The sequence below is a fragment of the Argiope bruennichi genome, chromosome 2, assembly GCF_947563725.1.
Source record: "Argiope bruennichi chromosome 2, qqArgBrue1.1, whole genome shotgun sequence".
Lineage (NCBI taxonomy): Eukaryota > Metazoa > Arthropoda > Arachnida > Araneae > Araneidae > Argiope > Argiope bruennichi.
Genome location: NC_079152.1, coordinates 51,919,197 through 51,935,538, shown reverse-complemented (window position 1 = coordinate 51,935,538; position 16,342 = coordinate 51,919,197). Strand labels below are relative to the sequence as shown.

Genomic DNA, 16,342 nt, shown 5'->3' with positions numbered 1-16,342 from the left:
ATGCAGAGGTAGAAGCAGTTTGCTTTTCTGCTAATGTAGAAGGTTTTTCAGAGACTTTTATAGGTGACTCATCTGAAATACATGTTTTTAAGTCCTCTTGATATGTTTTCCAACTTCTGTTCATATTCAGTAAGAGATCTTTGTGAATTGGATCAGTCATTGGATTTTTTGAGCCATATTTTTCACATGAGGTTTCTTTAGAAGCCATTAAATCATATTTAATAGTCTGAACTGCATCTAGGGAATCAATCTTAAGAGAGGTTCTATAGTCAGTGACAAGTGTATCCATTAAGTTGAATGCACTTTCCCTAATGGGCCATGGAAGCAGCTAAGGCAGGCTTTGACCAATTTAGCCAATGTAGGATACTTATAATCATTTGTGAAATCATCTTTTAAATTAAAAACTTTAGACCAATATTTATCAATTGTACACTTGACTTGATTTCCACTTTCATCAGATGTGTAGAGCATTTCTTTGGTGATATCAATATCACTCTGGTATAACCTTATTTCAGCTTCTACTTTTGACTTTTCATTATCACTAAAAATATGGGACATAAAAGATGATAATTTTTCAAAAGCTAATATTGTACTGGTTTTACCTCTTAGCTCTGGATCTAATGCTGTAAAACTAATTAGATATGAATTTTTAAGGGGTAATTTCTGTTTCATATGCTGAAATTTCTAAATGAAATTCTCTTGCGTACATAAATAAAAAAAATATTTCAATAAGCGAAACGAAAAATTTACACGTGCATCAATAAATGAAACGAAAATTTTACACAGCGAAGAAAAAAAAGTTCCGAAGCGATCAATGACAAATAGCTAATACGGCGAAAAATCCCCCTTCTCTACTTATTGGCGCCACGCCAGTAGAGATAAGACCTTTGAACCCAGAGTCACGTTATCGCACATCTGGTCGAACGAAGTCTCCCCCTTTTTTTTCTGCCGCGCCTACTTGCCGAAAAGAATCCAGAAGAGAATGTCCGAGAACCGGGGGAATGAGTCATAACTCGCAATAAGGAAAGAACAAAAAAGAAGTTTTTCCCCCTTTTCACGCATTATCACTGCCTTTGGAGAAAGAAAGGAAAAGTTTTCACCACACACACTGACCTTGCGTTTTCTGCTTTAAAAGCAAACAAAACTACCCAGATCAAAATAAATAATTCATTATTATTCCTACTTCCTTTTGAACGACGATCCCCGGAAATTCCGGGGATCGAAGTTCAAAATCCCCGGAATTCCGGGGTTTCCCCGGAGCACAAACACCCCTGTATCATTGAGATTCATTTTTTAAAATCATTATAGAGGCCAGTTTTAAGTTAATTATTCTAAAAATATATATACAAAAATTAAGACTTTTCTAAAACCTGAAATTTTTTTAATATTAAATTTAATTTTAAAATTCAATTTTCCGATACATACCCATGCATGTTGATATTAATATTTCTTTAAATACATTAAAGAAAATCTAGCAACATAATTAAAAAGTAATTACCTTTGAAATGAAAGGTATATGAATCCTAGTGTAAGGCGTAATTAGCTTGATTAGTACTTGAGTTCTTATATTTCTAAGAAGATCTGAAACAAAGAATAAGCGTTCACTTTTTAGAACAAGAAAATATTTTTTATGCATTTTTTAATTCTAATAACAGAGGAAAGGTTTACCTTCTATGTGTTCTCTGATGAAAGGATCATCCATTATATTCTTACGATTGTTTTTCAAAATCTTCTCAAACTCATTTATGTCATTATTTTGGTATGCACTGTAAATAAATAAATATCTTATGATAAATGATCGTTAAAATAATTGAGCACTTTCTTTTTTCCCAATATACATAATGCAACTAAAAGAAATAAAAAATACAAATCCATTTTATACCTTACTAAATTTGTCATAGCTAAAATTTCTGGATCATTTTTGTATGGTTTGGCTTCCTGAGAATCAAATGGGTTAATTCCTGACTTCATAAGCATATTTGCAAGAACTAAATATTTTAAACATGTTGTCCGCCTAGAAAAAGAAATGAAATAGACTTGAAATAAAAGTGAAACAAAATGTTTATCTTAAGGAAAAAATAAAGGCAATTATTATTATTATTTAAAAGTAAAGGCAATTATTTTCAAAGCAATGCACAAGTACACATATATAAGTACATATTTATCATAACAATGGAAATGAATAATACCTAAATTTTTATTAAGTACTAAAATGTAAAGAAACATATGCATTCAAAATATTATACCTAGGACTTCCAGATTCATCATAATTCTTAAATGCTTCGAAAAAGTCTGTATGTGCCTTTTCATATTCACCTTCACGTAAGTGCATTTTGCCACCACATTCTGAAAAATAAATAATTGTCAAGCATGCTTTTTTTTCTCACCAAAATAAAAGTGAAAAATTGGGATTGTTATTAGGCTTAATTTTTCTACTAGATATTTGAAAAGTACAAATATTCCTATGAAAATTAGTTTCCAAGCCCTAAGAATTTTTTCGTTCATATATTTGTTTTTAATTCCAGGAAAAAGCTTGCAAATTCTGTTTTGATTCAGAAGAGAAATAAGTAATCAAAATATCTTATTAAATTTTGAAATATTAACTTTTAACTAGATAAATGATAGTCAAATACAAACAAAAAGATGAATTTGATCATTGAAAAAAAAAATCATACCCAGAATATAATACAGAGTTACTTTCAAAACTATAAAAAACAATTACCCAATATAATCACAATTTAACAACATTCAACTACCACATTGGGAATTTATAGAATGGTTCTTCTGAAAATTACAATGAAAAATATCTATTTAGAAATCATAAATTTTTAAAGAACACATGAATTCTATATATAATGTGCCTAATTTTAATTAGACTAATTTTATTCTAAAAAATAAACACTTTATTATTTTTTAAGTCCTTTTAGAGAAAAAATACATAAAATACTATACATAAAATACTATCAGGAATCACTGAATATTTTTCACCAACATTAAAATTAAGTTATTTAAAATGTTTTTTTAAATACAAGTTTCATTTCAAAAACCTTACTAAAAGACTTTTGTCTCATATCTTAAATAATTTAATTACACTGCATTTACTAGTATAAGGGGGGGATTATATTACTAATTCCAAATCCCTTGAAAAAAGGTAAAGAATGTGCAAATAAATCTATTGTAGAAAATAAAAGTTATGCTAATTCTATAAAAAATACAAATAAAAGATTGTTCCACTTCAGAGATTTTACGAACACTTTCAATTCATTCTATTTTTTCGTTAATAAACTTTTCCCAACTAATTACTTTTGTTAGTAATGAAAAGTTCCTGGCTTTTCAAACAAGTACATACATTAGCTTTATGTTCAATTTCAGCAATTTCCTTTTCCAATGGAAATATCTTTTACATAAAGAGATCAAGAAATAAGAGTAACTTTCTTTATGTCGTTGACAATTATTTCTTTTGCCATCTGTTACCTCAAAAATAGGCAATATTTTCAATGGGTAGATATTGCTAATAGTCTGAATCCTTTAATAATATTTACTGAGTGGGTTCAGCTATGTAGTCATAGAATACATGCTGCGAAACATAATATATTTCATTCAAATTTCCCATTTCAATATTATAATTAATGCTGAATTTTCTTTCAACAGATTCTTGTTTAAAGTACAAAATAATAATTTTCAAAATTTCCACATTTTTTAAAAAAAATTTATAATTTTTAAACAATGTAGTAAAAACCACATCCAATCTCATTTTTCTGAAATGAAAATTATCAAAATCAAGTAAAAATGATTTGACTAGGAAATCTATAAATTCCACAAGAAAAGCATCTTCATGCCATCTTTTACTGTTTCTGTTAAAAGAACATGATATATTTTTCACATTTAAATAGTTTTCAGTCAAACAACATTCTTTATTGATGAAAAATTTATTTTCACACTTACTAGTTCTCTACCAAAAAAACATGACTACTAACCAGCTACTGAAAATTCATAATTCAAAAAGGACAGATTTTGTTTTAGAGACATGTAAATCTTTCAAATAAATTGTCCCTTCATATATCTGCACTACCTTTATAACTGCATAACAAGATACAATGTTAAAAAAATCATACTGGCATTAACAATTTACTGAAGAAATAATTTCAAACGAGAAATTTTCTTACAAGACTTTAAAAGCACAACTGTTGCTTTATATACATAAAAAGATTACTGATTTATATTATATATATATATATATATATATATATATATGTAAAAAGGGAAAAGTGAATCAACACTTATATTTTTAAAGAAACAGCTAATACACTATGCCATTAACAAGAGAAACACGCTGAGAATGACTCGCCACTGTTTCATTGCATACTTTCATGGAAATAGATTTCAAACTTTGGTTGAAATCTGCACATTTAGTACTAAAAAATTCCAGCTAAAAATGTTTTTCATGTTATATTCATAGATATAATACCAAAAATGTCTTATTTGGTGGTTTGAATTATGGAAATAGGGCAAAATTTTTGAATTGGGCAAAAAAGTTTTAATTTTTTGCAGTAGCAATTCTTTCTCTTTTAATAGTTCATATATGAAAAAATAAAAAGGAATTTTATTTTCATTAATTTATTTTTAGTCCCCCCCCCCCAAGAATAATGAATGACCTAGAAGGAACTTTTGGGTATTATGAACATTTTGCTACATTTTTATTTTTGGAAGCCTTGAATCATTCATTGTATTCACTTATAGAAATCCACAATAAATAAAATGCACATTTTATGGCATATTGTCAAGTTCTAAATTTTTGCACAAAAGTTTTTTGAAATAAAAATATTTAAATAATTCACTAATAGAAAGTTGTTAAATGTTGAAATATAACTAACAAATGTTCTACAAACAAACTAGTAATCAGGTAAAAAAAAAAATCAAAGGTGGACTGAAGTTACTGTTAAAATCATAACATGAGTACATAAAACTGTTTTTAAAAAGAAAGTATTATTCCCTCATTTAAACAAGAGTTAAATAAATGAAAAGGATATATTTTCTCCATTCTATCAGTATGTTCTTAAATTCGATAAAATCTTTTTCACTGCCCTCCGAGTTCATTAAATCCTAAGGTCACTATACTATTTAAAGTCATGAAACTGCAAATATAATGCAGCTTGTCATCAGGCAGATCAGGTATAGTCAAACACTTTTTTTTTTCCCCCAGCAGAAGGAAAATATAAGCAAGTGGATAATAATAAAAATACTTTTAAGGTACCTTATATATGGACCATAAATAATAAATAGATTTTAAGGACTTTTAATGATGCTATGCACCCTGTTTAATAAAAGGAATCAAAAGCATAATTGTTATTTCAGATAAATAAAGTTCAACAATTCCATTTGGCTTTGAAGTTTTATTATGAAAACATTTAAAAAAAATTCACATAATTATAAATAAATTACACACAAAAATTGCTGAAATATGTATTTTTTTTATACCGAAACTGTTAAGATTTGCTAATTCATATTAAATGATGCAGAATTTAATAATTACAACATTCATTCACTAAAAATTGTTATTTCGAAAAATAAAATATACTGAAACTGTAGAATTTGAATAAGACGAATTTTAAAAGTAATATAAAATTAATTCCCAAATTTAAAAAAAAAAAAAAAAAAAAAAAAAAAAAGATTGAGACTTGAATTTATTGATACTTTACAATGTAATTACAAAGACATTGTAAAATTAAAACGTACAAAAATCCTATAAATAAATGAAACGTAATACTGCTAAGACATATTTTTATTAAAAAATTATTTACCTCTTATAACACCCATAATCAAAGGATGAGGAATCGCAGACTTTATGTGAAGAGACTGTTCATACAATTTCTAAACAATGATAAATAAGAAAGTTAAAGAAATTGTTTTGCAAATAAGTTTTTTGTATACAAAAACAAATAAATAATTTTTTTAGATAAAATCAAGATTTTAGCATAATTAAATTTTAACAATTATTTGTTAGCATTATATAAAATATGCTCATTTGAAAGGTAATTATATTTAACAGAAATGACAGTTTTCCTGCTGCAAATAGAAATCTTAACTATTTAGCATATTTTCTTCACAAATATCACAAAGCATAAGGAAAGTTTCATGGCAATGAATTAAGCAGTTAATTTTTCTGTTAATTAAAAATAATGTTATCTGCCCATGCATAATATTTAAACTAGAAAACAACACTTAGACGCACAAGATCTCTTTAGTAAATGGAGTTTAAAGAAGCCAAAAGTTGGAAAAGAAAGTTATAATAAGATTTATTTCTCCTTATTGATGATCAAAAAAATCTTTTGACATTTTCTGTGTATAAAAATTAATTCAAGGGTTAACCAAAACTAGTCACAAAAAATGAATCAAAGCAAAGTGATTTACTAACAGAAAAAAAAAAAAAAAAAAAAGCAAAGTAAAATATAAAACAAAAGAGGAAAATACTAAAATGAAATATTAACAATAATTTCAATCCATCTGTAAGGGGAAAATTATAATGAGCAACCATAAATTTAGAATAAAAATTGCAGATCTCAGTTCACTGATGTTTGTTGCAATCCAGCATAAAATAATGTTTTTAAAAAATTAAATTTACGATCTCAAAACTAATTTTTAATCTCTACTTAGCTTTATTTAAATACCAATAAATCACTGCATTAATCACTTTAAACATTAAAAAAAAAAACACTCAAGTAGCTTGATACCAAAACAAATATTGAAATTTGTTCATTCGATAATGATGCAGATAACCGAGTTGAAATATATTTAAACTGCATTTAGTTTTACAGAAAGTGATAGATGATTACATATACTGATTATTACAAAAAGTTCATTAACTTTTCATTAGTAAAAAACATGAAAATAATTTCATCCCAAGTAATGCTTAGCATATCATCTAGTAACCAGATTATGTAAAATATACAACTCATAAAATACATACAACTACAGTAAAACCTTTAGCTTGCAGGCTATAAAGAAATTCAAAAATCTCTTGTTATGGGTATTTTAATGGGGGGGGGGGGGGGAGGAGAATGCATGTTTTCTTTCTTTGCAAATGATTAAAACATACAGTTTGTGGTTTGTCTTGCCTACTCAGTGAATGAAATCTCATTTACAAGTACAGCAGCTGTACCAGCCAGCAAGCAAAATTTAAAAATACTTTAAAACAAGAGTTAATTTTTGAATTTTAAGATATAAATTAAATAGACAAAAGTTACTTTTAATTTTTTGTTGTTTTTCTGCGCTGTGTACATCTGAATTTCTAATGCATAGATTTCTAGTAACTGAGTTCCTTTTTTTAAATCGTCAGATCCATCATCAGTCTGTAAATAATAAAATATAAATTAGAGATACATTCTTCATTCCTACAATGAATATCAGCCATATAATAACATACAATAAAAAAAAAGAAATTTATAAAATATAAACTGTAAAATGTATATAAATAAATAAAAAAAAGAGCATAGCACTCCTCTAAAGATAAAATTGCATATACTACTCTATAGCTTCTTACAATTTTTTTATTTATTTTTGTGTATGTGTGTAGTAGTTGGTAAGGACAATCAAAATTTAGTTTTGAATAATATCATTTGAACAGCCATTCAAGGAAAAAGTTAATAATGATAAAATTTACAATAGAAAATTATCTAAGAAAGTTTTCAAAATTTTACTTCATACATAGAACAAATATGTAAAAAAATTGAAGCAACACAAAATTAATAAATAATGAAACAATATGTGAAAAATAATAAAGAAATTGTCACTTACTTGACAAGATTGATGAAGTTGTTTCAAAATCTTTGCTAATTTAGTGTATTCACCGCGATCAAAGTACAATTTTCCAAGTTTCGTATTGGTCTTAAACCAAAGTCTATCATTTTTTGCATCTTTTAGGGCTTCTAGGGTAGTTTCATAGAATTCTTGCAGAAGTTCCATCTGGAAAACAGCAAATGAATTAAGTAAATTGAAAAATTTATAATACAAAATGCTTTTTCAACATCACAAACAAATTTTATTACATTATATTGAAAAAGGGTACAAAATAACAATTAAGAAACCTGACTAATTAAATCTTTTTTTTTAAATTTTATAAATGCTTATGAATGCCTCTCTACCCTATAATACCACCTGATCTTACATGGCACCCCTTTATTGTGAAACGTCATTACCCATTTTCCAAGGCATGGGTACATCCAAAATAAGTCTGTATTCAATATCTTTTTCTTACACAAAAAGTGTATTTACACAATTGGCAATAAACTAGAGAAAAATCTTTCATATATAAATAACAATTTTTGCAGTGCATGGTCAAAAAGAAGACACTTTTGAAATAAACTTTCAATTTATTTTTTCACAGGAAAGTATAATCTATACAATGCAATGACATTTAAAGAAAGTCCTCTTTGGCACCAGGACATAAGTGGAATATATGAAAAGTTTTTCTCTCAGTGTTCTTACTAAGAGATTCTGACAGATACTTAGACATCTTTGAAGTTAAGTCGTAAGCATTGAGGATTTCTCTCACTTTACTTGGGAAACTAAAACATTAACCATTATTTTGAATGTGTATTGGAAATAATTAAATAAAAAAGTTGGATTTGAATCAAAAAATAAGGGAAAATTCTATAATAAAGTAATATGGCCTAATTTAAAATAAAAAGCAGGAAATGAATTTGGATTTAAATTAAGAAATATCACTATATATTTATTAAAAATACTGTTCTTTAAGAGTATCTCTAAAAAATTTTTACAGGCAATTTATACTTTAAATTAAATATCTTAATTTTATTTCAAGTAAAATTGAGACAGGAAACATATTTCAAAAAAAAAAAAATGTTATTAATAAATTAATGAAGATTAGAAATACGTAGTGGCAATAATGCAAAGAAAAAAAATTAAAGAGTTGATTAACAACACTATAAATACTATTTTGTGTACCTACCATTTGGGAAGTAAATAATAAAGGAAATTAGGAAACAGTAAATATATCAAATAAAGGATCAAGTGTAAAAAATAAGCACTTTATAAGTACTTTTCAAGCATCATTAGAAAAAAATAAGAACCAATCTTAACTCAATATTTAACCTTTATTTTATTACACTACAGTTAGTAATATAAGTGTAAAAAAAGGTTATGCAGCTGTTTCATTAATATCCCAATTACTCTAAAATGATTAAGAACATACATCAACAAGTCTAGAATATAAAAATCATACTAATATTATTAAAAATGTAAACAGAAGATAGTTTTTCTTCAGAGATTTTTCTAAACACTTGCATTTCGTTCAATTTTTTCATTAATAACTTTTCTCAACTAATTAATTTTGTTAATAATGAAAAGTTTCTGGCTTATCAAACAAGCACATGAATCAATTTTATATTCAATACTAACAGTTTCTTTTTTTTCCCCAAGAGAAATTTCTTTTTCTTTTGAGATAAATAAATAAAAAACTTTGTCATTGACAACTATTTCTTTTGCCATATGTTTCCTCCAAAAGTAGGCGATATTTTGAATGGGCTTACATTGTTAACTTTTTCAATTGTTAAAAGACTGGATTTATCAAGTGGATTCTGCTAGGCCGCTTTATGTGGTCATAGACTTCTTGTTGTGAAGCAAGAAATTTTTATTCAAATTTCCCACTTCGATATTTTAATTCATGCAGAATCCACTTTCAAAAGATGCTTATTCACATAAAAATTTTTGACTCTCCACATTTTTAAAATTTATAAATTTATCATCTTCAAAAATTTTTTCAACCAATCTTAATTTTCTTACATGAAAATTATTGAAACCGAGTAAACATGATTTGACAAGGAAATATATAAACTCCATCACAATAACATTTTTTATCCTTTCTGACGAAAGTACAACACAGAACTTAAATCATTTTTTTACACTTATTCTCAGTCAAAATAATAATGTTTTTCAAGCAAATTACAGACAATTCATACTTGGAAAACATGTAATGTTATTGGATATAACTATTTTACTCTTCTGGAATATGTCTTTCAATAATTTGTTCCTTATTATGCCTGCATTCACTTTATCAATTGCAGAATAAGACACAATTTTAGAAAAATCACACTGGCATTAACAATTATTTGAAGAAATAATTTCAACTGAAAAATTTTCTTTCAAGACTTTAAAAACCACAATTGTTGCTTTACTGATTTACATATATCATATACAAAAAAAGGCAAAAGTGAGTCATCACATATATTTTTGAAGAAACAGCTAATACACTATGCCATTAATGCATGAGAAACCAGCTGAGAATGTCTCACCACTGCATCATTGCATACTTCCTAATGAAGGTTATCATCCCTCTCCCTGCCATAAAAGTTAGTCACCTTAAACAATGCTGTGGATGTCACGAGTACACAGATATTTATTTTCAGAATCCCAAAAGAAAAAAGGCGGAGAAAAAATCAAATATGATCAGAAAATTTTAAGGCTAACAAATTAAATTCAAAATTTAACAGAGCTACAGGTTTACAAAATGTAACTTAACAAATTCCATTTATCTAAAGGTTATTATTATTATTTTGTGTTGTTGTTACTGTTACAATGTTCATATGCATACAAACACACACGCTGATAACAGTCAACCCATTGAGCGATTTGACTTAATTGATCTATACTTTAGAAGCTAAAATTGTGTGGCACATTTGACCAACGTAGCGCTTTGCATTTTGAAGTTACCCTGTTCACTTGCATTTGTAAACACATAAATAAACAAAAAACATAGGGAATGGATTTACTTCAAAATTTAGTTGAAATATGCAAATGAAGCATTAAAAAATTCCAGCTTAAAGCATTTTTCGTGTTCACAGGTAGGCAGTGAGTGTTATTTAGAGATTTGAATCATGGATATAGAGCAAAATCTTGACTTTGAATTCATTTATTATTATTTTTTGTTTGGACAATTCTTTCTCTTTGAATAGTTCGTATATGAAAATGAATTTTATTTACATTAATTTATTTTTGGAATATTTTGGCAAGAATAGCAAATGACTTACAAGTAACTTTTTAGCTTCATGAACATTTTGCTTAACTTTTATTTTTGAAAGCCTTGAATCATTCAATGTATTCACTTTCAAAAGTCCATAATGAATCAAATGCACATTTTCCCGAATATTGTTAAGAAATCCTAAACTTTGGCACAAAATTGAAATAAAAATACTTAATTCACTTTGGAACATAACTAACAAATGCTCTACACAAAAATAATCATGTGCAGAAAAGCAAGGATGAGCTGAATTACTATTAAAAACCTAACATGAATACATGAAATTATTTCTAAAAAGAAGGTTTTTCTTATTTAAACAAGCAAAAGAAGGTGAAAGGAGAATTAAGTAAGTTATAAAAATATATTTTCCGCATTCTGCCAATATTTCCCTAAGATTCACTGACCTCCGATTCATTAACCCCTTACCTGCCGAAGATAACTTGCAAGATTCGGTCCCAAGTGCCATGTATATAGTTGTGAGACGTATATATACGCCAGGGGCAGCTAACATATTGACTTAGGGAGATGTATATATATGCCCGCGGCAGGTTAGGCAAGGGGTTAAATCTGTTAAAATCTGACACTGCAAAGAAAATATAGCTATAGTTGGGCAAATCTAGCAAGCGAAATGAACCCCCCGCCTCATTGAAAGATTAAGCACCTGGATAAAAAAAACCCTTTAAAACCCTTATATAAGGACCATAAAAAATAAACAGTTTTTAAGGACTTTTAATTACACTACACACTAGGGATGGGCAATGATCGAACTTCACCATCATGATATATATTGTCTAAAACATATCAATGCTTTTCGATATATTGCGATATCATTATATATTTATAGTTATTATAAGTTATAAATAGCATCTTTTAACACATTGACTGACCAGAATGACTCCAAATAAAGGAAAGTTTCAATTTATATAATAAAAATATTTTCTTGAGTGTGAAAATATGAGCTGCGAATAAAGTTTTAGTTTTAATCTGAATTAAAACTTTTTATTTTTATTTCTGAAGATGAATATTTAGTGATTAAACAAAGAACAGCCAACAACCTTCTAATAACTGCAATTATTCTCCATAATAGTATCATTCAGTTTGGGAACAGAAAACAATTTACACCAAAATGACATGCTTAAAACAAGTATTTTTATATATTAGACCATGACAGTATTTACAAAAAAAATAAAGACTAACTGATATGTAAAATGAAATCAAAATGTAAATTTAACTGTGAATATCGATTTATGATATCACGACTCATCATGAACTATTATTGATTATGATTTCGATAGATCAATATTTTTCGAAAACTAGTATTAAAAAAAAAAATCTAATTTTTTCCACGAAAAATTGAAAATTGGCACAGTTCTACTACACATTCTGAATTCAGCATGCACAAATTAAGAATAAGTGAAGTAACTTAAATATAATATACACAGGATATATAAACTTATATGTTAATTTTGCTGGGAGAATTTATCTAGATAAATTCTTATGAAACTAAAATAACATAGAAGTTCAGTTAAGATCTTGAATAATAATTTATTTTGACATTAGTGGCTATTACATTTGAATAAAAAAAAAGAAAATTAAATGTATACCTGTTTTGATGTAGAAATGTAATCCAATATGGAATTAATAGATTTCTCTGAGTAGTTTCTAGTAACAGCACTTTTGATATAAGTTAGTAACTGCTTATATCTGTTCATCATTTCTCCATATTTACTCTGCATTAAAAGAAGATAGGAGTATATTTTAGCAATGCCATCTTTTATTTTTAAAAAAGAATATACTGATAATATAAGACAATCCAATAAGATATAAATGTATGCAAATAATTATTTTGAAGTCAGTAAAGAATATAGCATTACTCAAAAATTATAATAAGTAATTATGCTTTTAAATATTATTAAAACTCTAATAAATAATATTTTATTTTACAAGCAAAAAATAAAAAAAAAAAGACTAATAAAGTAAAAACAAAATTCCAAAAACAATAAAACAAAGTATTTTTAATGACAGTTTCAAAATAATACAGCAAATTATAAAACAATTATAGAATCATAAGAAACCAACATGATTTTATTAATACAAAATTATTCATTCATAAAAATCAGAAACATATATAAAATGTATATTATGAATAATAAATTCATTTAAAAAAAAGTGCATACCATTTTGAAATTTATTTTAATCATCTGTTTGAGAGCTTTGAAGCCCCATTCTCCTTTTTCACCTCCTTCCAAATCCAATACCTAATAAGATAGAAATCAATATACTTACTTAAAGATACAATTGAAAGTAACTGAGGTAATTGCTTCCTTATACTAGTTAATGACCCAAAGATCATTAATTAAAAAAAAAATCATATATTTTGATACATAAATTATTTCTAAAAATATACGCTGAAGAGCTAAAATATTAGGATCCCTTCCCATATCTAAAACTTTGCTAACCCACCTTTAATTTTTTGAGCAGCTTCAACATATGCAATAAAGATAATTATATATATATAAAGAGAGAAGTTTCATTAAACATTCAAGCACAAGCCTGTCAGTTAATGCATAAATTACAGGTTGATAGAACATGAAATCAAAACAGCATCCAATCAATTGCCCAATTTAAATGTTAAGACAGTCAGTGTAACCTCTGCACCATTCTTTTAAAAACCTGAATATAATCTTCATCACTTCTATGTGAAGATTATTATGTGAGGGTAGATGTGTTATCTTAACGGAACAGCACAGAAGAGTGGACAGAACAAAGTAGGAAAACAGATGCTATAACCACAACGGCATTCAGATAGGACAAGGGAGGCATTATTAGACATATGTTAGTACAGTAGTTGTTCCTTGTACAGCCAATAAATCCTGACCATAATATCAATATAAGGGAAATCTGATTTTGTCTGGTAAAGAAATGCACTTACACTGTTCAGGAGCTCAATGATGATGCTCATGCAGTTAATGCAAGTATTAATAATGATAAATTGTATAGCTTGGTGGATCAGTGGCAGAGTAAATTCAAATCTAAAATCAATGAATGAACTATATGAATCAAAACATATCTGCTTTGTTCCATATTAAACTTTGTGGTCCACTGAATGATCAAACTACAATAACAACATTTTACCAAACAGTCTACATGACTTAACATCTCAGACAAGACTTAGGAGTCCATCACTCATTTCATCATCAATTCATTTTCCATAAATAACTACTGCAGTATGAGATTAATCAATCAGTTTTTTTGTTTATTTATTTTTGTCAAATATGACAGTCTACATGACACAATGTCTTAGATGAGATGAAAACAGACGATGCCTCAAAATCCACCGATCGTTTCATCGTCATTAGATATTAACTGCAGTAGTATTGGAATAATCAGGCAACTTGTTTTAAAATGATAGTTCTAAGCTAAAGGACTTAAATTATCTCCTTTTGTTGAACCTACTTAAATCTTGCTCTTTACAACAATGACAGTGTAAAGCATGCAGATAAACATGATTTCCTTACACCTATTATTTACATTTAGATTGACACACACAGTTCATACTACTAAATGGCTATCAAGATAAATCAATCATTAAGTTTTACTATTAATTATCATTGGAAACAATATTTTAATTACATGGTTCGTCATTTTTTTAATAAGAATGATGAAATATTGATAGATATTGTTAATTCTCCCTTAATAATTAATATATATAAGTTATGTTATACAACCAATACTGATATTTATATCTTCAGTATTTTAATAATTTTCTAGTAAATTTTAAGACAGTAATTGACAAAGCAGACTCATAATGACAAAATTGGAGAAGGAAAAATGACAAATGAAAAGTGATCAATCAGATTTCACCGTCATCCTTCTTCCAAATTTTATACCATATGATGTATAAAAACTATATGGAAATTGGTCTTTTTCAATTACTGACTGAAAATGGATTACATGAGCACCTAATTTTGTTGAGAAAAAAAAATGAAACCTATCCTATTTATGTTTCAAAAAATTAATACTTATTTTGCAAGTACATGCAATAAATTTTTGTTTATTGTATTGACTGAAAATTTCATCTATATCTTTGTAAAAGTTTCAATATATAAAATCTTAGCAAGTCTGCTATTATCATGAGTAATATAGTTGATATAAAAACTTTGCAAGCCAACTGTAAATGCTCCTGTCCACTTTAAATCAATTTATTTTTAATAGAGGTTATTCTTATTTTAATTTCATTACACTTTTATTAACAATATTATGAAAACTAATAAACTATAAAGATCTAAAAATTATTTAAACAATATTTCTTTCTGTTGGGGTAAATATTTTCTTCTTTCATAATAATGAATGTAACTCTATTTGATAGGATAGGTAAAACATTATAAAGATTTCCTAATATGAGTAAAAATGCTTTCCTGCATTAATTAAAAAAAATGTTGAGAAAACTCATGCAAAATAATACACCCAATAAAAACTGTCCAACAACACCAGATTGATTCGAAATGAAATGACAAAAATTAAACAAAAACTAAGACAATAAATGCCTTCAAGGTTATACATATTACATCATAATTTGATAAATATTTCCTGTCAAATTTTCATTTTTCTTATGCTTATAAGAAAAATTGAAATATAAAATTTAATTACACAGAATATCAATTTTCAATGTTTAAAATTAAATTCTATTCAAATATGTGAAATTAAATAAAAGCATTTCAACTTCAAATGTTTCCTCTTTATATTGCATGTATGCTTTCTTGCTCAATTATTCTTTAACCATTTCAGAAATGAATCAAATAATAAATACTTTACCTTTTGAAAGCTATTAAGGGCTGCTTTTGGATCATCTTCTTTCAATGACTTTGAATTATAATACTGATTTTCCAAATCAACATCAGGTTCTGAGTTACTGTCCTCAGAATATTCCTATTAGAAAAGTCTTATTAATATTCAAATGAATTATAAAAGAATTTATGCAACAAAAATAAGCAAGTAGACAAATGGCAAAACAAAATAGGATAATTCATTGTTTATCATGTCTATACATAGAATTTATCATGCTTCATTATGCAAGATATGTAAAAAGTAGGAGTGAATAAGAAACAGTTTTAATTGGTCCAATGACCAGGAACACCAAGCACCATCCAACCATGCATGGTACTTTGGTACAGCTCCTGGAAAGGGGAGGGAGAATTCTTCAATTCAAGAATATAAACTTAACAGAAAACAGCATGTAACTTTTTCATGATTTATTAGTGGACACACTAATGCACTTAACTTCCTGCAGGGGCCAGAAGTACTTTC

At 27.0% G+C, this 16,342-nt stretch overlaps 1 protein-coding gene across 1 annotated transcript in view; it reads right to left on the bottom strand.

Annotated features, from left to right (window-relative positions):
• Positions 1 to 16,342, bottom strand: part of LOC129961604 (COP9 signalosome complex subunit 2) — a 31,345-nt gene that overhangs the window by 5,034 nt on the left and 9,969 nt on the right. The window contains exons 2-11 of the mRNA XM_056075110.1: positions 15,851 to 15,964; positions 13,213 to 13,293; positions 12,640 to 12,765; positions 7,795 to 7,962; positions 7,245 to 7,349; positions 5,802 to 5,871; positions 2,247 to 2,346; positions 1,883 to 2,014; positions 1,669 to 1,766; positions 1,499 to 1,581 (exon numbers count right to left, since the gene is read on the bottom strand). Of these exons, the coding sequence (XP_055931085.1) occupies positions 1,499 to 1,581; positions 1,669 to 1,766; positions 1,883 to 2,014; positions 2,247 to 2,346; positions 5,802 to 5,871; positions 7,245 to 7,349; positions 7,795 to 7,962; positions 12,640 to 12,765; positions 13,213 to 13,293; positions 15,851 to 15,964 (1,077 nt within the window). The remainder of the gene's footprint in view (positions 1 to 1,498; positions 1,582 to 1,668; positions 1,767 to 1,882; positions 2,015 to 2,246; positions 2,347 to 5,801; positions 5,872 to 7,244; positions 7,350 to 7,794; positions 7,963 to 12,639; positions 12,766 to 13,212; positions 13,294 to 15,850; positions 15,965 to 16,342) is intronic.